The 23,387-nt window shown below is 45.1% G+C and overlaps 1 protein-coding gene across 2 annotated transcripts in view; it reads left to right on the top strand.

The window, feature by feature from the left end:
* DOCK1 (dedicator of cytokinesis 1) overlaps positions 1–23,387 on the top strand; it is a 446,228-nt gene that overhangs the window by 130,285 nt on the left and 292,556 nt on the right. For both annotated transcript variants that reach the window (XM_019728239.3, XM_019728238.3), the window contains exons 24-25: positions 11,991–12,061; positions 15,592–15,698. In XM_019728239.3, coding sequence (XP_019583798.2) covers positions 11,991–12,061; positions 15,592–15,698 — 178 coding nt within the window. The remainder of the gene's footprint in view (positions 1–11,990; positions 12,062–15,591; positions 15,699–23,387) is intronic.

The raw sequence follows: 23,387 nt of genomic DNA, 5'->3' as shown, positions 1-23,387 counted from the left end.
CCATCCTGCCCTGCTGACCCGTCCCAGTCCCTGCCCCCCCCCAGCACCCCTCCATTTCCACTTTCACATCCCGTGGCATCCACCTTGTTTCCTCCCATTGCTCTGTTCTAGCCTCAGCCTCTTCCGAGACATCCTGCCTCCTTCACTGGGCACCTCAGGGTACCTGAGGGTTCTGACCTGCATCTAAGAACCTAGGAAATCAAGCCCACCTGGGAGAGCAGGGCACCAGGCCGGGTCACAGGTGTGTTAGCATGAGGCCCAGGGTGTGCTGAGGGCTGCCCCCGGGAGCTGAGGAGCTGACACTCTGGTCTCCAGGACAGAAGTTGCCCAGTGCTGGTGTCTGGGGACGGTGATAATTAGTGTCCCCAGCTAGCTTGTCCTTGGGAGGAGAAGAGGGTCTGACCTGCAGAAACATTTTTAATTACCTACCCTGAAGCTTTTCATTCGTTTGGCGATGTTTATAAAAATTACCCATTGTGCACCTGAGTACGTTTTTAAAAAGTTACGTATTTGGTTGTTCGTGTTTTAAATCCTCCGACCTCAATAGGAAATGTTTGTTGAGACACAAATTGGAGACACAACTGTAGAAATGTCTGAAAGCATGTGTAGGGGTGGCATTTTGGGAGAGTGCCTGATGTTGGGGGCTATGGGGTGGCGCTCCACCCTGGCCCTGGTGTCCTTGGATTTCCACCTTGGTGGATTGTATCACATCGTGCTTAATTAAGGCGGTGGCATTGACAGTAGCATGCGTCGGGGGAGGTGGCTGCCCCAGTGACCAGGCAGTGACAATGGAATCATTACTACACTCATCTCATGCCCCAGTTTAGACGTGGTTTGAGGCCAGTTGCTGTTTCCAAGGTGTTGGTTTTTCACTGCTGAAAACCATTGTGTGGGTCAGTCACGTGTGTCACAGCCTCAGGGACAGACAGTGACTCTGAGTCAGTAAGTAAAGAGCAGCCCTGTGACTGTGTTAATGAAAAGTACCCTTAACACTTGGGGCAGGACGTTCTTTGCTTTTTTCTAATTAATTGTTTTGTATGTGGTGAAATACACATAAATTCACCATTTTAACTATTTTAGAGTGAATGTGGAGTTCATTAACAATATTGTGCAGTTCTCACCACCATCTAGTTCCAAATCGGTTTCCTCACCCCAGAAGGAAACCCTGTTCCCAGTACCTTCAGCCCCCATCACCCTGCCCCCAGCCACTGCTAATCTGTCTGCTGTCTCTGTGAATTTGCCTATTATGGGCACTCTTTTAAATGACATCGTAAATATGTGGTTTTTTGTACGTAGCATATTTTCGAGTTCATGCAAGTTGTAGGGTGTCAGTGATTCCGTTTTATGGTGGAATCAAAACCCCACCCTGTGGATACACCTCACTTGTGTTTTTCTTCATCAGTTGATGGACACGGGTTGTTTCCACTTTTTGGCTCTTGTGAATAGTGCTGCTGTGAACATTCAGGAACAAGTATTTGTTTGATGTGTTTTCAGTTCCTTTTGGTATAGACTGAGGAGTGAACCTGGTCATCTGCTAACTATTTATTGAAGAATGGACATTTTTCAATAGTTTTATTTCTATGGACTCCTGAGTTACACGTGAAAGGTGGTCTGGAAAGGTTCCCCTCCCCCTCCTTTTTTGGAGTGACCACAGCAGTAATGTTGATGCTCCAGGGAAGAGGATGGGGAGGAGGTGCTGCTGGGGCCTGGTGCTGGTGGGAGGAGGTGCTGGTGGTGATGGGGGCTTGTCAGGATTGGAACCTGGAAGGTGGAATCATAATCCTAGCTCTGTCATCCCTGACCAAGGCACACCCCAACAGGGCACACCCCCATCACACACACCCCACCGGGCACACCCCCGCCGGACACACCCCCACCGGGCACACCCCACTGGGCACACCCCCCGGGCACACCCCCCGGGCACACCCCACTGGGCACACCCCCCGGGCACACCCCACTGGGCACACCCCCCTGGCACACCCCGACCCGGCACACCCCCACCGGGCACCCCCCACCGGGCACACCCCCACTGGGCACACCCCCCGGGCACACCCCACTGGGCACACCCCCCTGGCACACCCCGACCCGGCACACCCCCACCGGGCACACCCCCACCGGGCACACCCCCGCCGGACACACCCCCACCGGGCACACCCCACTGGGCACACCCCCCGGGCACACCCCCCGGGCACACCCCACTGGGCACACCCCCCGGGCACACCCCACTGGGCACACCCCCCTGGCACACCCCGACCCGGCACCCCCCCACCGGGCACCCCCCACCGGGCACCCCCCACCGGGCACACCCCCACTGGGCACACCCCCACTGCCATGGGCTTCCCCAGCTGAGCCTCAGCCGGGGGCCTGGGACATGATGTTCTTTGTGCTGCTCAAAGCAGGTGACCCGGGGTCCTTGCCTGTGCCACAGGTGCTTGTTCTTCCTAGTGACATCGTGACAAGCTCTAGAAACTCATGTAGTAAGTTGACACCACCGTGTCATCCAAGCAACATGTTGGTTTCCTAGGGAATTGCCTTTATTTTACAAACCCATTGGTTGGAAACAGATGGAAAACAAAGCAAACCTTAGTCTTTCCTACAGGTAAGGAGTGGAGCCGTCCTTGCCTTTGGTCCTGGGACGGGTGTGTGTGTGAGTTTCCAGGGCTGCCTTAGGCAGAGGAGCACCATCTGGGTAGCTTAAAACAACAGAAACTCTCTTGTTGCGGAGCTGTCGGCGGGTGGTGCTCTCTGAGAAGATTCTAGAAGAGGACCCTTCCCATCTCTTCCAGCTCACGGTGGCTGCTGACAGTCTTTGACGTCTCTTGGCTTGCTGCTCCAGCACCCACGTGCCTCTGCCTTCCCGGCATTCCTCCCTGCCCTTGCCTCTGGGTCCAGTGCCCTCTCGTTTCTTTATAAAGACAGCGGCACTGGATTGCAGGCCCAGCCGCTTCTAGCATGACCTCATCTTAATTTGATTTCCTTTGCAGAGACCCCATTTCCAGGTCAGTTCACGTTAATGGGTACCAGGGGTTAGGAATATTTGGAGGGGACACCGTCCCACCGCTCTGGGTGGGTTTGTGCCTGCGATGCAGGGCCGCCAGTGCGCACTTGGTGTGGGAGTGGCGGGGCAGGCCCGGGTCCAGGAGGGCTCGGCCCCTCTCTGCTTTCCTGGTTCCCTCTCCTGCCAGGGCTTTTCCTCCCCCTGTTGGGTCGCCTCTGCCTGCTGATGGGGCCACGCCCTTGACCGTCATCCCTAATGGTTTTTCTCAGGGTTGGTGAGGTGGCTGGAGCATGGGGGCCGCAGGAGGTGGCTGGGGCTGGGGAGGGCCTTGCGCCTGACAGACACACAGCCAGTGGGTGTCCTCCCTCCTCTGTGCCTCCGCTGTCCTGCAGGGGCCCCTCTTTCACTCCTTTGCTCCTCAAAGGCTCTGTTTTGTGAGATGACTCAGACCACAAGTAAAACACAAGTGTGACATGTGACATTCTCCAGTCAGTATTTTCAGAACCGCTTCACTGCAGTTCAGGCTCTAACGATGCTTTCGAACTGGACAATTTTCCTGTCTGTTGACTTCTGAATTTCCAGTGTGTTTTAGAAAATCGCCATTACTTAGAAGGCATGCTTTGCCTCCTGGAAGCTGTCTAGAGAGGTAACCAATTTTTGCCAATCTGGGAGCCTGTTCAAAGGATCGCTCCCTTCCTCCCTGAGCCTCATAAGTTACACTGCTGTGCTGGTAAAAAGTAAAAAAAAAGTTCAGTAATTTAATTCAAATGTATTCTTGCCTGGATTACAGTAATACTCCTGTTTCGTATGACTTAATTCCTGGCAAATGGGTTTTAGGAGGTTAAGGACAGCACAATGGCTCCAAAGAAGAGAGCTTCCTTCTGGGCTGTGCTGCGGTTTCTCATGTCCGCCCTTTCTTTCCAGCGCCTTGTACTTGCTGCTACGAGGTCCTGCTACATAGCCCCACGTCCGCAGGCGCCTGGCCTTACTCCCTTAGTCATGGGAGCTACACCTGGACCATGTGTTGTCTTATTGTTTATTCCGTCCTTGAGCTAACTGCCTTCTGGTCTCCGCTCCCCTGGCATTGGAAACGCGGATGAAGCGGGTTCAATAGTGTGTCTTGCCACCAGAGAGGAGGGAACGAGAGCAGAGCAGAGGGCGCCTGAACTGAGTTTTCCCCCAGAGTGGAGTTCAGACTTGGGTGCATAGAAACTGGTTATTGTTCTGAAGTTCAGCTACTTGTGGCTGGAGTGTGCAAGTGGCCCAGGGCTGGCCAGGCTGACCCAAGGGCTGAGGGCTTCTGTGGGTGTACCCAGTTCTGACACAGGACTCTCTTGTCTTATCTGATGCTTCTCAGCCAGGGGCTGTTTGGGAATGTCAGGGGCATGTTTGATTGTGACAATGACTGTGTTTTTTTTTTTTGCGCAGAGGGTTATTCCTGACATTTAATGGGCAGAAGCCAGCAGTACTAAAAGTGGTCCTGCCCCGTGAAAACAGCATTCCCTTCCTGCCCCACCCCCACCTGAGAAACACGGGAGACACTTTCCCCGTTGTTGATATTCTCCAAGGAAGGCATGGCAAATTATTAACTTTTCTACTTATTTCTAATTGTGTTCAAAGCCACATAAGATAACATTTACTCTGTAAATTGCTTTTAAGTGTATGGTTCAGTTGTATTAACTATATGTACAATGTTGTGAAACACATATCTGGAACTTTTTCATGTTGTAAAACCTAAACTCTGTCCCCATTAAACAACACCTTCCTATTCCCACCCCCTCTGTTCCCACCCCGGCAACCACAGTAATACTTTTGGTCTCCGTGAGTTTGACTCCTTTAGATACCATGTTTCCCCGAAAATAAGACCAGTGTTATATTAAGTTTTGCTCCAAAAGATACATTAGGGCTTATGTTCAGGGGATGTCTTCCTGAAAAATCATGCTAGGGCTGATTTTCTGGTTAGGTCTTATTTTCGGGGAAACACGAATCATATAAGTGGAATGAATCATACAGTGCTTGTCATTTTGTGACGGGTTTATTTCACTGAGTGTAATGTCCTCCAGGTTCATCTATGGTGCAGCCCGTGTTGGAATTTCCTTCTTTTTTAAGACTGAATTCCACTCCATTGTAGGTATTTGACACATTCTTTTTCTTAATCTCATCTTTTTTCTTTTTTTTATTATTAGTTTCAGGTGCACAAAACAACATAATGATGAGACATTTACGCCCCTCACAAAGTGATCACCCCAACTAGTCTTCTACTCACCTGAGACCGTGCATGGCTACTGTGTTTCCCCGAAAATAAGACCCAGCCAGACCATCAGCTCTAATGCATCTTTTAGAGCAAAAATTAATATAAGACCCAGTCTTATATAAGACTCAGTATTATATTATATTATATTATATTATATTATATTATATTATATTATATTATATTATATTATATTATACCTGGTATTACATTATATTAAAATAAGACTAGGTCTTATATTAATTTTTGCTCCAAAAGATGCCTTACAGCTAATGGTCCGGCTAGGTCTTATTTTCAGGGAAACACAGTATATTTTTAATTACAGTTGACATTCAAATTTATTTTCTGTTAGTTTCAGGTATACAGCACAGTTAGGAATTTATATAATTGAAGAAGTTATTCCCCTGATAAGGGCTTTTTACAACATAATGGATTATATTCCCAATGTACTTCACATGCCCGGGACTATTTTGTGACTACCAGTGTGTAGTTCCTGTTTCCTTCTTTGCCACAGTTTCTTTATCCATCCATCCATTGGTGGACACTTGAGTTGCTTCCACCTCCTGGCTGTTGTGAACGATGCCACAGTGGATGTGGGTGTGCACATATAGCTTCGAGATCCTGCTTTCAGTTCCTTTGCGTCTATACCCAGAAATGGAGTTGCTAGATCATATGGTAGTTCTATTTGTACGTTTTTGAGGAAACTCCGTACCGTTTTCTGTAGTGGCTGTTCCATTTTACATTCCCATCAGCAGTGTACAAAAGGGTTCTAATTTCCCCATGTGTTTGCCAACACCTGTTATTTTCTTTTTTATTTATTTTTGGTTAGTAGCCACGTTAATGGGTATATCTTGCAATTGCTATCTTGTGATATCTTGCAGTTTTGATTTGCACTAATGATTAGTGATGTTGACCATCTTTTCATATGTTTGTTGGCCATAGTAAATCAGTTTTCAAGTAAAGGAGCTTGTGTTGGGTTCATTGAAGAATCTTAGTAGTAAGTTTGTAGTTTTTTCATTAATTGTTTGGTTTGAACTTTTGTGAATTTGAAACATGAAACTACTCTTAGGAATGATTTCCGCCAACTGCAGTATTGTCATTTGTGATTGAATGAACTGTAGCGTTCACAGTAGAGATGGGAGATGCTATTTTAAAGACCAGACTCAGCTTAGAGGAAGCCTGATTGCAAAGAGAAGAAGTATTTTTAGATTTAAGGTAACAAAGGATGAAGGCAGCCGTTATTTCTGAGGGTGTAAGGAATATAAGCAATCTCTGTTAACATCTTTCTCTTTTTTGTCCTGGATGCCTACAGCACGTACAGCAGGGTGGTTCAGAGTGGTGCATCCTCGAATCTTTCCAGTGTGCTGGGTGTTTCCGGTCTTTAGCTGCCTGAAGCCCTCCTGTCCAGCCCTGTTTCATTCATTCCCCAGGAAAGGCACAAACTCGGGTCCTGGGGCATCTGTTGGCCAAACTGGTCTTGCTACATTTTCCTACAGCAGAATATTCTGGTTCTTCTGAGGCTGTTTGGCTATGTCCCAGATCTTCCAAAGACAGAGCACTTAAGTCTGAAAGGAGAATTTGTGGACCATATACTATATTTTAGCTCAAAACCTCCAACTGGAATCATTTTTAATATGCGTTTTCTTGAGAAATATGTAAATTAATAATTGCTTCATACATTATTCAAGCAAAACTTATTTTGTATTACCCATAGCTCTTGTAATCTTATATAAAGATATGCTAATGGATTTAATTAAAATAATTATACTGAATAATGTAGCCTGAACTTTACCCTAAAATAGTGTCTATTAATCATCATCAGTGGTAATATTTTTAGTCAGAGAGACACACCATTAAACCAATAGTAGATAGAAAGTGCACTTTTGGTTTGGGTTTGCAGTTGGGATTAAGGTGGCGTTCTCATGAGATGCATGACAATTAAATTTGCTTAGAGAAGAGTGTCAAATTTATTTAATTTCTTCAACCTGAACTGTTTCAACAATTAGAACATTTTAGCATTTCCTGCCATTTATTAATCCTTTTTATATGTTTCAGTTTTTTCCCCCTAAAACCTGGGTTTCTGTGTGTTTCTTGTCCTTTTGATTCAGTTCTGACCTACTCTCCTTCCTCAGAATTGTGGTCGTGCGCTGCCATGAGTTCTTAATTGCCTGGGGATTAAATGGGCCCAGTTTTAAGGGGACACTCAGCAACTTGCCTGTCTTTTAATATAAACAGAAATAGCTTTACTACTGGCCAGTGTTCTCTCTACTTTTCTTTCTGGTATCTTTCCTTGGTTTGCAAGCTTTCAATCACTGCTCAGAGGTGGGGAACCCTGTTGTGTTTGGAGGTAATTTCAGTTTTAGCTAAATGCTTTGTGTGCCTGAGTGTGTGGGGGAATGAGGAGTGTGTTTTCAGCTCATCAGGGTGTCACTGCACATGTGTCGGTGGCCCCAAGGCCCCCATGCATTTAGAGTGGGACCCATCCATCATGGGATGAACACATGAAAGCTTTACCAAGTTCCAAGAGAAAAGCAAGCTAGGACTTAAACTGTCATTATGTTAATTAAAATAGATTTAATATCAGATCTGAAGAAATAACTTTCTTAGGAAGCAAACGTTGATTTGATAAGTTAAATTATGACTTAAAAATCAGGAGATGAATAAACAAAGCTAAAAGCAGTGAATTCATCCAAGTTCCTGTATGTACTGTTGTCTGTTCCTGGCGAGGCCCTGTCATAGGGGGGTGTTCTCACAGGTTCTGGAGTTCCCGGCTCGTCACCCTGGAGGGATGGAGGAAGAGGCCTCACTGCTCACTCAGCTCTGTCTCATGGGCACGTGGCACAGGCATCGTCCTCTACCCTCTCACCCCCATCCCACACCCCCAGTGAATCAGTTATGAGCATCCCGCTGTCTGCAGGGAACCGAGCTGAGGCCTGGGCGGCCTCCTGGGGAAGGGCTGCCGACATACTGCCCTTCCAGCCTCTCCCCCACAAGTCAAAAGAGCCTCACACATTCCGAGCAAGATTTTGTTTATTAAATAAAGAACTGATTTACAAAAGATTAATAAAATTGAGACCAAAACATAAAAAAAAGGAAAACCTCTCAGATATCCTCTGTTCCCACTGTGCAGATGGCTTTGTGATTCCGCAAAGGATTCTAGTCTTCGCTTACCTCTTCATACAGGACTTTGTAGGTGAAAGTTTTCGCAGAATGGAGTGGCGAGTTGGAGAGTTCTGCATGTTGCAGCCGTTTTCCGTGTTGCTCTTTGCACACGTCTATGTGCCCTCCTGCCCCACTGTCAGTGGCAGCAGTGCCCAGCGTTTGTTGGGCAGTAGCGTGTGTGGCGAGCGTGCTGAGCTCACCTCCTGTGCGTCAGTCCATTCTCCTAGCAGTCCTGGGGGCAGCCGCTATTAACCACCATGTGTCACCAGTGAGCATCACTGACTGCAAATGCTGCCGTGCTGGGGGCCAGTTTGTGCGCAGCCCACCTGGCCTGGCGCCCTGGTCCTTGTGGGACCGGCTCTGCTTCTAAGGACCCTGCCTGCGGAGGTGCTCTGCCCGTATCCGGGACCTTCCTGTCTGCAGGTGTCTTCCATGGATGAGCTTCTACCTGCACTGTCTGTCCTCCGTGCAGGAGCCCCGCTCTACCTGTCGGGCGCTCTCCACCTGGGGAAGCTCTGGAAGCAGCGGCTCTGTCCGCTGGGAGGAGACCTGCATCGAGCCAAGCCACGCAGCTGCACTGAGGAAGCCAGTGCCTTTGGACCTCAAAAGATTCTCAAAAAATAACCAGTGTTAGATGTGTGCAAAGCTCGATGTGGTCCTCAGTACGAGTGGGTGATGGAGCAGGCTTCCCAAGAAAGGTGGAGAGCCTGTGGTGGGCTGCACGTCGGAGTTCCCTCTGCCTCTCTGAGCTAAGGATGGCGGCTTCTCTGGGTTGAGAGCCAAGAGGTGGTGTGTCTCTTGAGAATGAAAGAGGTGTTTTCTACAAAGCTGTCAGTCTGGGAATCATGGAAGTTCTACTGTGTCCCAGGTTCTCTGGAAGGATGACAGTTTTTTGGTTGTGATTTGGGATCACAGGCCCCTGTCTGTGGGCATCGCCCTGACTTCGTGTGCGGGACGTGGGGAAGCCCTCGCTTGTCCCTGCCCTGCTCTGGCGCTCAGCCTGCCTGGATGACACAGCGCTGGGCCACCTCAGGGCAGCATGTGGAAGGTGGGCTATAAGGGGCTGTCTAGTCTGTCGCTGTCTGCTTTGTCCTTGTGATATGGAGTTGATCCCTTCGCCACAAGCAAATGGTGCCTTGGCGGGTAGAGGATAAAATGCACAAAGCTGGTATGTTCCTCACTGTCGGGGCCGTCACGAACTAAATAAGACACCTACGGGCCTGAGCAGTCAGCTGTGCAGAGGCTCATTATTAAATGTCACCATAAATATTTTTTCGTTTTTCAAAGCAACTTCTAGGTTGTCGAAGCAAGACTTCTGAAACCAGAATGCAATTGTTTCTACTTAATGCTCTTTCCAGAAGTTGAATCTCCAAGCAGGTAGTTGGGATCCCGTGATCTGACCGGCATTGAAAGATGGGGTTAACACCTGCAAGAACAAACCCTGTGATTCCGTAGTGGAGGACGTGGCTTTCCCGTCCCGTATTATCTTGACTGTGAGACCTTGAGATCCATGGTGACGACTGAGTGGGGGTGGTTTCACTGTCACCTGGGCGGTGGACCGACTGGCTCCGAATCCGAGCGGACTGGGACCAGGGACTTCCCTTTATTTGCGCCGCCTCTACTTTCAAATTTGTGAATCATCAGTTTGTAGCTTTTGAGTTTGTCCTGTTTTACTTCTCAGAGTGCGTTTGAGATTCATCCGTGTTGTGTGTAACACGGGCTTTTTAAATTTTTTATTGTTGAGGAGTGTTCCGTCATATGGATTCACCTCTTGAGGGACGTTTCGGTTGTTTCTGGTTTTTGACGATGACAAATAAAACTGCTGTAAACATTCATATATAGGGTTTCCTGTGAACAAAAGTTTTCATTTCACTCAGGAGTGTAATTGCTGGGCCATATGCAGAGGGCATATCTAACTTTGTAAGAAATTGCAAAGCACTTTTGCAAAGTAATGGAATTAGTTTTGTATTCAGACCAGCAGTATCACCAGACAGCACTTTGTATTGTCTGTTTTTTTGTTTTGCTTTAGCAATTCTGATAGATAGTAGTGATATCTCATTGTGGTTTTAATTTGCGTTTCCTGGTGACAAATGGTGGGAGCGTTTTTTTACTGGCTTATTTGCCCCCTTTTTGGAAAAATCTCTTCAAATCTCTGGCCTATGTTGGGGGAGATTGCTTTCTTATTATTGAGTTTTAAGAGTTCTTTGTATATGCTGGATACAGAGCTGTATTTGTGACTTGCAATTATTTTCTTCCAGTGTGTGGCTCATCTTGTTATTTTAGCAGGGGCTCTTAGTTTTCATGAAGTGCAATTTATCAGTTTTTGCTTTTACAGATTATGCTTTTGGTGTCAAAGCTAGGAAGTCTGTTTAGCCCAAAGTCACAGGATCTTCTTTTAGAAGTTTTATAGTTTTACGTTTCAGATGTATGACTCATTTACAGTAAATTTTCACATGGAGTGCGAGGTATGGAATGAATTTCATTAGGTGCTGGAGGGGGAGGAGCCTGTGCCCCTTGGGGGCAAATCAGCTCATTGACTGTCTGTATTGAGGGTGTCATACTTAACCGGGGTTTCTGCCCACTTACTTCTGGAAAGCAGTGGTAACAATTATTTATGTAACAGGTATCATATTCTCCAGTTTTCCCATTATTATCCTCTTCTCTTTCAGTTTGCTTTTGAGCTTTAATGCAACCCCTGGAGGTATTTAGCATGAGTGTTATTTTCATCCATTTCTTTCCGGGAGGGGAAGGCCAACCTGCTGTAAGGAGTCACTTAGGGTCCGAGGTGGGGGTGGGAGCAGTCCTGGTCAGAACACTTAAAATGCAGGACTTTTCCTAATGAGAGATAGACAAGAGGCTGAGGTCCTGGCTTCTCACAGAACTGAATTTTAATTCCAGCTCAGTTCAGTGCTGTGTGATCAAAGGCTAAGTAATTGACATCTCCATGGTCAGCTTCCCTGCCTCCCAACTCAGCTAACCCTGTGGAGTGCTGTTGGAATTCAAGAGAAACTATACCAGGGCCCTAGCATAGCACATAGTATGTGTTGGGATCTCTCAGTATTACCATCACTGTATTTTTTTAGAGCGTTGGTTTTCTAGAAGATACATAATGTCAATATAACAGAGAAAATTACTAAAGAAAAAATGATTCCTAATTAAGGGCTGCACAGATATACAGGGAAACAGTTCTGGAATGGAACCAAGAATCATTTTAATGGTTGACTCTGGTAGAGCTGCAGTCATTGAATGGTAGAGGGCTCTTCAAAGGGCACGGTTGTCATTTGCTGGCGGGTTAAGGAGAAGAGTAACACAGTGCAGGCATTTGGTCAGCAGGCAAAAATGTTGGCTTCTGTTGCTGTTATGCTAGCATTAGGTGTCAAGGTCACCATGTAACAAATGACCATTGTGGATCATGGGTTTTTTCCTTTGCTCCGTTTCCATCATGTTTCCCATCAGCTTCTCACCTAGAAAGTGATCTTTCTCTTGCGATATCAGTGGCTCGTCATAGTCATCATAAATGTATATTAACATTTGCCAAACTTCACTGGCTCAGCGTTCTTCTTTGGTCTTGCTTTGCAGGGGGCAGCGCTGAAATACTTGCCAACGATCATCAACGATGTGAAACTGGTGTTTGACCCCAAAGAGCTCAGGTAAGCAGCAGCCAGGGCCTGATGGCTTTCCGCCTGCCTCGTGGCCTCCTCTTCAGTGCATTTAGTGTGTGGGATGCTTGCAGTTCTGTCATGTGTTGCCAGAGGTCAGGACGCTGGATTTTTGTGGAGCACACACTAGGGGTGGTATCTACGATGCTTGGCTAATTATGACTTTATATGGAAAAGACGTCATCTGTCAACATTCACAATGTTTTCTTTAGACCGTTCTTCATAGCCCACTGGATATGTAATGCAAACTTGGCATTTTGCATTTCTTAGGGTTTGACTTTCAGTATAGCTATTGGGTTTGGGTTTTGTTTTCAGCACTTAAAACAGCTGACAAAGGAGTTTAACATTCGTCCCTTACCTCCTCTTTCTCGTAAATCTCCTACCTGAGGGCTGTGAGCCTCAGGCCCAAGAGTCAGAAGTTGTCATCTAAGATGATAAAAGAAAATGAAACTTCAGGAAGCTGGTCACTAGTTTTCAGACCCAGGAGTTAGGCTGGGGACCAAATCCTCTTTCCTCCCGATTTACCACCCCCGCCATCCAAGCCCAGTCTTCGTGGTTTTGTGGTACAGATGTCACTGCCCCCTCAAAAGAGCTGACGTGAGCAAATGCATCCTCAGGCTTTTGAACCCCTGACATCAACAACTCGGGTTTGTTTTGCTTTTGATATAACATTTGACACAATAAACTACACGCAGGTGATGGCCCCGTTTTTACCAGCCTAAAAAACCCACCTAAATACTAGCAAAGGGCCATCTGTCCCCAGGCCATTAACCTGAATAAAAGACGGTCATCCTACCTGTACTTTATGTTGACCTAGGTCACCGTGTATGGTCGCTGTGCCTTAGACAGGAGGGGAGGGGGCTGTCGGGAGTTGCCCCCCTCCACAAATCCTCCTATTTCTGATGTGCTGTAGGATTTACTGTCCTGCATGGACATATTTATATTCTGGTCCTGGAAACTGACCGCGCTGCTTAGAGCTTAGCAGGCCCCGAATGAGAAAAGGAGAAACACGGGCCCATTGGCAGCGTGCCTGTCCCCGGGTCTCTGGAGTGCCCACCTCTTCAGCGCCCGTCTCTGCAGCACTGCTCTCAGGGGTGCCCACGGCAGCGCCGTGCAACTGGTTAGAAAACGCAGAATCTTGGGTTCCTGCCCAGACCTGTTGAATCCTCTGACACTGCCAGTGAATGTTCCTGTTTGGGAGCTCAGGTCTGGAGAAACAGAGGACACGGGGAAGCTGTGTCCTGTGGGTCACACCATGCACTTGGCCTGTCCTCCTTGTGTACGGGGACCAGCCCCTCGCCCACGGGAGGGATGCTGCCATGTTCGCAATGGGCCATGTGCTTGGAGATCCAAAGACCCCTTCCCCAGCGCCGGCGCTGTCTGCTCTTGGTCCCTTGGCCCTTTATGCATGTGTGTGGCCCTCTTGGACACCTTATCTTACTGATTTAGTCAAAAATTATGTACCATGTTTCCCTGAAAATAAGACCTAGCCAGACCATCATGTCTAATGCATCTTTTGGAACAAAAATTAATACAAGACCCAGTCGTATTATATTATATAAGACCTGGTCTTATAGTAAAATGAGACCAGGTATTATATATATTATATTATATTATATTATTTTATATTATATTATATTTTATATTATATTATATTCCCAGTCTTATAGTAAAATAAGACCGGGTCTTATATTAATTTTTGCTCCAAAAGACACTTTAGAGCTGACTGTCCGGCCAGGGCTTATTTTCAGGGAAACACGGTGTATATTTTTTCCCGTTTAGAAATGGATTCATGTTTTGCAGAAACAGAAGAGCTCACAGAGGAGAGTAACTCAAATTTAACTTCACTGGATTCTTCTAATTCTAGTTATCTTTCGTGCCCACACACATACACACACACCCGTGAAAACATTCAACATTGTATTTATGATTTTGCAGTCAGCTCCCACACTTAAGATGTCGTTTGGCCACATCCCGAATAGTCTTGTCCATCAGATTGTTTAGTAACTTGCATGGTGTTTCCTCATTTGCTGGCCCGTCATTTATTTAAATAACAACAATAGACACTGGCATTGATTATGTGCTTCTCCACAGAAAGCTCTTTCCATGTATTATTCGGTTAGTCTTTGCAGCAGTGGTATGACCTGGGTTCTGTTATTAGCCCACTTGTTTGCTAAGTAAATTGTCAATGATGACGTGATTGGTGAGTGGCAGGCATCACTGCCAACCCAGCCCTTTTGATGACAAAGAACAGGCCACAGTGCTGTGCTAGTGGGTGCTAGATTGGGTCCTCTTTTTATAGTTGTAGAATATGCTAGGATACAATTGTTTTGTAATGTAATTGTAGTATCTGCCCTGACATGTCATTAGTATAAGCAGAGAAGTGCAATTACTAGGTCTTGCACTTTCGTAAAAGAATTTTAATAGTTCCCTCTGGTTGCCATCCAAAAGGTCCAGCCAGCCTTTTGCTGGTGTCTCTTGGTGTGTGTCTGCCCAAACTCTGCCAATACCTGGGATTACGATTCTATAGAACCTTGCCAGTATGGAAGGTGAGAAAGGATCTCACCATTTTAATTTGTCTTTCTTTAGTTACTAATAAAAACTCTTTTTCTAATACTCCTTCATAGTATCATTGGCCATTTGAAAAAGTAAATTTTTAAAAATATCTCCCTTGAGATATAATTTATATACTATGAAGTTCACCAGTTTTAGAATGTTCAGTTAAATAGTCTTCAGTATTTTTATGGAGTTGTGCGACCATCAGAATAATCCAATTTTAGTTTCATCACCCCAGGAAGATCCCTTGTGAGCAATAACACTCATCTCCTGTTCCCACCTCTAGGCAACCACAAATGTACTTTCTGTATCTACAGATTTGCCTTTTCTTTCTGGCATTTCACATAAATAGAATCATACAATATGTGGCCTGTTGCGACTGTCTTCTTTCACTTATTGTAATGTTTTCAAGGTGTAGCTATGTTGTAGCATGTGTCAGAATTTTATTCCTTTCTGGACATGCTGCATTTTGTTTATCCATCCACCAATTGGTGGACATCTGGATTGTTTCCACTTCTTGAGTATTATGAATAATGTTGATACAGTTCATCTAAAAGGTTTTGTGTGGATACATATTTTCATTTCTCTTGGAGTGGAAATGCTGGGTCATATGGTAACTATTTTTAACATTTTGAGGAAATGCCAAACAGTTTTCCAAAGTGGCTACACCGTCTGACATTCCCACCAGCATGGTATGAGGGTTCCAGTTTCTTCACAGCACAGCCAAAGCTTGTTGACGATCTTTTACTTTTCGCCATTTTAGTGGGTGTGAAGTGAAAAAATAACATTTGAAACTAGCATGTTTTGGGTGAGATTTTGTCCTATATTGTATAATGGTTATTGTCCATTGTTCTCGTGGCTTTTCATGACCATTTAATGACCTTGTAGCTTCGCGCTTTCTTGTAACATTTTGGATCATTTTGCTGTGTATCTGTAAACTCTTTCCATTGTGTTTCTCCTCATAGCAAAATGTTTACTGATTTCATCCTGAATGTCCCCATGGGTTTGCTGACCATTCAGAAGCTGTATTGTTTGATCGAAATTGTTCACAGTGACCTCTTCACACAGCACGGTGAGTGGAACCCCCGGATTCATTAAATTGTCACATTACTCATTGTCTGTAGACCTTGCCCCTTCTGAATTCTCTCCTCCTCACTGAAACAAGTGGAGGTTGCAACCAATTAAAACAGCTCTATTACAAGACAGGGAGATTGAGCCCTTACAAGAGAACGGTAATTGACGTATCGCATAGGTAATAGATCATTGACAAGGGAAGGCAGAACCTCCTCGTCTGTGACTTAGGTGTGCACCAAGCCCCAGGGTAATCAGCATATATTGTCGCCTCTACAATATGTGAGTCTTTATCCTGGGGACGCAATCACTCGCTTCTGTGGAGATGATTGCAAAGAAAAATTTCAAGTTTTCTTTAAATTTAGATATAATGGTTCTGTCTCTTCCTAACTTTGCATTCTTTGACAGGGTTTCTTCAAACCCGGCTCAAAAGAAGAAGAATTTTAATGATTTCTCAACTCGTTTGTCCTGAAAAACTCCTTCTGTTTCCCTACATTATCTCCCTACCCTTTTTATTAATCATTTTCTTTCTTTTTGGGCAGACTGAATTAATATTTTACACTTGTCAAGCAGTTTTATTGAAAGCGTAAAACCTTTGCATAATTCCATAACCTTCCTCATTTATTGGAGGCAAATATGAAAACTACTGAGTGACATGCTGAGAATCATAGATTTATTCTAATCCATTTCTGTGCAGACATTGGCTCTTCTGTTCATTTTCTTTCATCCTCACGCACAGCGTTGTATCAGAGCTGGATCAGCCCATGCCTGGATGTCCCGTTGAGTTACTGGCTACACTGAGAACTCAGTGTGTGTCTGGCTTAGTGCTTTGTGCCTTCTGGGCTACTAGACCCTATGAGATTAAAACTAGACCCTCGTTTTAATCTCATTTCTTGATTTAACTTTATAAAATGCACTGGAGTCTACACTCACAGCTGAGGCTCCTGTTAAGAGATTATGTTAAGACTTCATCTGGATGTTCTTCTGGAGAAAAACCCATCCAACCAAGAAGTGGGGAGCTTTCTCCATCCCCTGCGTGCAGACCTCTCTGGGCCAGACGCTCATTTCTCTTTCCTAAGAAGTCAGCACCGTTGCCATTGTTGGGAGCTCAAAGCACATGAATCTTCTTTACGCCATTAATCCTGTATTTCTCAGACTCTCATGGAGGGCTGGATCTTGAGTTGCTCATTCTCCAGGTATCTACTAAAGCTTGAGGGACGCTATGGCTCAAGGAAGGCATGATGACAGAGCTGATGGGTGGGGACTGTTTCATTGTTTCCTTCCATGTGGACTCAACTTTATACCAGAGCAAGTAAAATCCCCTGAATGTTTTATATCTGGGTCGTTCTAGGTAGGTTACTGGTGTTCCTTCTTCTAACCATCCAACCCCAACACACATACAGTAGCACCATCACCACCACCACCACCACCACCACCACCACCACCACCACCACCATCATCAGTACCACCAGTACCTTCAATAAATAACAGTTGTCAGTGGATTGATTGTATTCAACTCTTACTGAGAGTTGATACAGGGAGAACCTTCTTGAGGACACATTTACACATATTTCAAAATGTCTATTGCAAAACCTTGTTCCACATATCATTTAGCTTTCTTTGCATGAGAACCTAAGACATAAAGTTTCAATTAAAAATATTTAAAATAGAAGTTCTTTTAAAGGAAATGTTTCTTTCTACTGAAACTTACTCTAAACTTGCAGGGAAGCTTACCGTTTATGTTGGTAATTGTGTCAGCCTAGCAGTTCCTAGCAGTTTGGCGATTGTGCTTCTGTTCCTCTTCCGGTGTCCCATTTCTGCTTTCAGTCTTGCTCTGTAAGTCTTATCATCGACGGCCTCAAGTCCTGTTTTGCAAGTATGTCACATGCAAATAAACATTTATAGCTTTTATTAAGCATTTATAGCTCTTTATTAAACAGTAGCTTTGCTTAATAAGAAGTTACCAGAATATATAATATTTTGGAATAAGTTGTCTCTTTTTAAGTACAAAGTTGGGATTGAGCCTTAATAGCAAGTTGTACCCAACATAGTAAATGAGATTATATGCAATATATGAATCCCAAGTGATCATGGGCTAAATGTGCCAAAATTAGCCTGAAGCTTCAAGTCTTACAAGCAGCCCCAGAATTACCCAATCAGTTGAAGTTGTCTAAGCCGTAACTGCGAGCCCAGTTTGCTTCCAGACTCGCACTGGCTGCCTGGCAGCCTTTCAGAATTTATTGTCCAATGAGAAAATGGCTCCACTTTGAGGCTTTGAGTTTTATTAATATTTCTGGGTAATATTTCTGGATAATTCTGGGTAAGACATGAAGGATAGCAAAGACAGCCCTGATTTTTCTTCTCTGCAAGCTCCCTGCCTCTTTAAAGCAGCTAACAGCCATCTTACCTCCTTGTCAAGAAAAACTTATCAGGGGAAATCTTCTGCTTGGCTTGTTCTTACAAAGATGTCATTACTTTTGTAAAATACTCTTTGCCACACTCGGTATAAATATTTAAAGCCAAACCATTTTCTGATGAGATATGATGGCTGTGATATTTTTGCTTTGTTCCATTTCTTGTTAATTCGTAAAAAATGTTGTTGTCTATGTCCTATTTCCTGGTCCCAGTGGAACCAATCAAACTAACTCCCCATGTGTCCAGATTTTCACAATTTGATAGAACTAGGTTTAGCTGCACAAGCTCCTGACTGTGCTAGCCCTTGGTAAGCGTTCTTTCGGGTATGTGATCAGAGGGCATCATGTTGCTTTCCAAGGCAGGTCTTTGCTCATCAGCGTGAGCAAAAGAGACTCACAGAAGAGACTCCCTTAGCTTTGCTCTCGCACATTTCTTTCCATCTGCCTTGAATATCAAAGGCATTGCATAGTTTCAGTCTCATTTCAGCAGGACTGAAAAGCTGATCTGTGCTGGGAGGCTGGCAGTGAATTCTGAATCGGGAACTGCTTCTGTGCAGAACAGTCTTTCCTTGCCAGGCCTGGGTCCCTGTGTGCCACCCCTTACGGTGCCCTGACACTCTCATCCTTTCCCTTATTGCTTCTGTCCCTCTAAAGGACACACAACCGCAGCACGCATCCAGCAGTTTGTTGGGTGACAACAGAGGTGCCTTTTGGCAAATAGGGTTTTGTTTGGCCCCAACCTGGGTGGACACCATGGCCACTGTCACTGTCCCCTCTGCTCACACGTGTACCACTTGCGATGCTACGTGTGAATCGGCACCTTGCGACTCATGCTGCCTACACCCTGGTCTGAAGGAAACAGGAGTTCTTCGCAGAGATCTCTCCTCCCACTGCTTCTTTCCTCTTCTGTCTTGAGGAGTCATGCCTCGGCAGAACCTGGGACCCAGGCCTCTGCTGTATTCGCAAGGGTGGCTGTGGATTTGAGTTCTGGGTTATGTCCTGGGGAGACTGAGCTCATCATGTAGAAATCACCCCCAAATGTAAGAAGGCTGCTCAGCGGCTGAAGGGCAGACCTGGCATATCACATGTCTGTCACTGTGGACGGCTGATACAGTGTTTCCCTGAAAATAAGACCTAGCCAAACCATCAGCTCTAATGCGTCTTTTGGAGCAAAAATTAATATAAGATCCGGTCTTATTTTACTATAAGACCGGATCTTATATATTATAAGACTGGGTATAATAAAATATAATATAATATGATATAGTATAATACCGGGTCTTATATTAATGTTTGCTCCAAAAGACGCATTAGAGCTGATTGTCTAGCTAGGTCTTATTTTCGGGGAAACACCACGGTAGATAGGGCCCATGTCCCCAGCCCTCTGAGAGTTCAGGCCACTCGCAGCACACGGTTGTGTGTCAGCCACATGAGCCTTTTCTCCAAGTATGTGCCCCTCTCCCTTTGCTTTGATTTTTATAAAGTGAATGCCTGGCTTGCATCATTTCTCCTACAGATGATTTTCCTTCCTCTTTAATAAAGCACTATTTACTTCTGAGGCCCTTTCAGCGACGAGGGCAGCCAGCACATGAGAGGGTTGAGGGTGGTGTCGCCTTTATGATCAGATGGCCTGGGCTCAGCTCCTGCCTGTCACCTGCTCACTCAGTGCCCTTGCAGAAGCTCTCCTCCCAGCTCCGTGTTCCTCAGCTGCCCTTTTCTCGTTGCCTACATCATATATTTTGAAGATTAATATGTGAATAGGACTGAGATTTGTGCTCAGTATTGAATGCACCAGTGTTAGCCACCTCTTTCATTTATGTTGAGGATTCACTAGAAAATGGCACTTAAGACCCTACCCTCCTCTGAGAGGGTAATTAGCATGTCAAATACCAGCTGAAAGACAGTTGGGACCGAATAATGCAGGGACCTTCAGAGCTTCCTCTGAGAGGCAGGCAGGTGCTCTGAACACCCTGCATGAAATACCCCCGGGCACTCTGCACCATGGCTCCTCTTGACAGTCTCCAAAGGGTGAAATGGTTGTGTTTTTGACAGGGCTTGCTTATTGCCTGTAAGCCCTCTCTGGATTGAGAGCTCCCTGGGGCAGGGCGTTCTTCTCATTGGGTTGGTCATTGCTCTGTCTCTGTCTCACCCCACAATGCACGTTTAGGGAATGAGGAAAAATAGACATGGCTGTTCAAAGCCAGCACCTTTTTGGTTTTCCCGGGAAGCAGAGCAGAGAAGGAAGCCTGACCAGCTGCATATACACATAGTTCACTCGATCCTGGGGAGGAGAGGTGTGTATTCACACAGAAACTGGCTGTGGCTTCTAGTGTTGAATCTGAATGGACTGACCATGGGGGAGGAGGGAGATGGCTTTGGGGGATTAATTTAATGAGAGAAGGAAAAGACTCGTGAGAGACTTGAGATATGAAAGGCCATCTGGGAGCAGTTTCATAAAATTGGAGTGGTCTTTTATTTGCTTCTGATCTAATTCCCAGTTTTGTGGCAATATGAAAGCAGGAGAGGACATTTCAACGCTACCTTTGGAGTCCAGATAGCTTTAGGTTAAAATTGTGGAAAATCTCAAACATACAGAAAGTGGAGGAAGAGTATCAAAGCCCATGAACCCATCCCTGGGCTTTGAAGTTTTCATGTCATGGTCAGTCTTGATTTAAAGCACGGTCAGTCTTGATTTTGAAGCAAATCCCAGCCATGACAGCATTTCACGAGGATGTTTTTGTGTGTTGGTGGTCAAAGAGTGAATGGCATTGTTTCAGAAAAGGGAGGATGTGCAGAGGGGCTGATCCCGATGCTGGTGACTGGAATCCACCTTGCATGTTCCTGTTCCCGCTCCAGTGCCAAGGTGATGAGCCTTTGACTTGTTAGCATGCTGTACACGGGAGCCAATGAATGGGCGGTAATGGCTTCCAAGCGTTGTCTCCTGATGTGACTTGACTGCCTGAAAGCTGGCTAAGTAGATTATGTGCTTCACAGAAAGATGACTCTTGCATATAATCTGTGATGTGGAGTGAGCAGATTTTGAAAGCAAGATAAAAAGAGACAGAAAGGTCAGATCTTCATAATTTGTGCATTTGTAGCTTTGTTCCCATGCGATTATATTGTTGCCCAGATATCTGACAAAAGCTGAAAAAATTAAAGCTTAAATCCTATAATAGAAATGAAACATTTCAATGTAATTAAATTAAAGTAAATACTAGGACACTGAGGTTTAAGATTTATGCCCACAAAATGTTATAAAAACTGGAATAAAAGGGATCAACCTGAGATGGCCATATTGAAAGTGACCAGTGCAATTGGCAGATTTTCTGTGGCGCTTACTACGGTCTGTACTAATCATTTTCTTAGATTTGTTTTGGGAGGGTAGTGTGTATGAGATTCGATGAGTAAAACTGAAGAGTCCGTGGGAGATACGCCTACCTGGTCTTGACAGGAGTTTACTGCTCCTGCTGGATTCCCTTGCTGGAAGCTCAGGATTCATTGGCACCCCCTTTGTTAGTTTTTGTTTCCTTGTTTTGTTTTCCTGGGATGGTTGGAATCTAGCAGTGAGTAGGAATGGGATGTGTGCCCTTCCCACATTCCTAGCCCGTCCCGTGGCTTTTTCCTTCAATGTAGCAATCAGCCTCATAAAACTTCATTTGTGTCCCATTTTTGAATAATACAGAGCTTAAAAATGTCCTCCTAGAAAGCTTAAATTATTTTCCTCATTCTCATTTTCAAGGTGAATGATTCTTCCAGTTAGACGCAGAGTGAAATTCTCCTTTTTAATGGTGGGAACATTTGTTACAGCGGCCCTTTGAAATCAGAGGGTAAAGGCCAAGTTACCTATTGGGACTGGCTATTAGGAAATATCAAAGTCTGATTTCTAGGCTATTTTCATTGTAATTGGATCCAAGATAGAAAATTTGTATCTCTGAAAATTACCCTATTAATCACATTCTTGTGTTTTAAATCTTAGAACAGACCTATAATAAACTAAACCTGAATGCTTTGATTCGTAAACAAATCAAAATAATATCTCTTTAGTTTCTGCACTGTGGAAAATGGAGAGGTATTGCTCTTTATTGAAAAGAATCTTAAACCCAGAGCTACTCTGTGGTAGTTTTGTTAAGTTGATGGATGTTGTACAGAAAGAAAAATTGGGGTTGGGACCATCGTGTGGTATAGTCACTTAAGGTGTCACTGTTACCTCATTCTGGAGCACTTTAGTTAGGTAGTTGTGCTGACGATTTCTAAGCAATGTTACTAGCTGTGAACTGAGACTATTTTGAATAATGGTAGCATGTGTACACCATTTTCTCCTCTTCTGTGTTTTCATGCCATAGGAACATTTTAATCTTTATCTGTAAAGCACTGTACCTTTTGCATGCCTCATTCTATATATCCCTCTGTATCTTTCATTATATGTGTTTTTGAAAAGACCATTTGTTACAACAATGCAGCCGTTTAGAAATGGTTTATTGAATTTAGGAGGGTGAAGTCAATTTCAGTTACTTAATTACATTGATTTCAATTCCATTATAATTTGTTGAGTACCTATCATGTGCTCAGGACTGTTGGTTAGCAAGTTTAATTGTTCTGTGAGGCTTCAGAGCCATCAACTTAAAACAATGTATAATTGGAAAAGAGTAATTGTCTTCATTTACAGATAAGGGCTCAGGGGTTAAGGAACAAATTTGAGTTTGCAAGCGGATCCCAGGCTGGGAGCTGTCCACTCCCTGGGTGCTGATTAAGGCATTGTCTTGTTACAAATCCATCACCCACTCTCAAACTGTTTTGCACCTGCCATATGAGCAGAGCATTCTGAAAACAGAATTCACTTCGAATGCCCCATGGAACAAGCTAAAATACAAATATATGAACAAATAACACATAAATAAAATAAATGTAAATGAAGCACGCAGCGTTGTGTTCGTGTGCCCATTGAGTTTTCATAGCTTTTCGCTTCTTCTGTGTGAGGCTCGTATCTGTACTCATAGTGCAGAGCCAGCAGCCGTCAGGGTGGCGTCGGCCTCACCCTTATTATGGTCTGTTCTGCACCCTCCTCTGGGTGGGCTCCTGTCCCTGGCGGTGGATGCCAGGAGTAGGAAGCGCAGTCTTAGAAGTCTGTGTCACATCTCGTCGGGCTGACACTGGGCACCAGCACAGCAAGCTCCTCAGCCTCCCCAGTTCATGATTCCTCTCAGGCCTTCAGCGCTTAGCTGTGTACCTGCGTGATATGTCGCCTCCAGGTCACTGGCCGGGGACAGTTGGAGCTG

Source organism: Rhinolophus sinicus, chromosome 15 (assembly GCF_057876585.1).
Source record: "Rhinolophus sinicus isolate RSI-liver-muscle chromosome 15, RSI-T2T, whole genome shotgun sequence".
Taxonomy (NCBI): Eukaryota; Metazoa; Chordata; class Mammalia; order Chiroptera; family Rhinolophidae; genus Rhinolophus; species Rhinolophus sinicus.
This window is presented reverse-complemented; position numbering and strand designations above follow the sequence as displayed.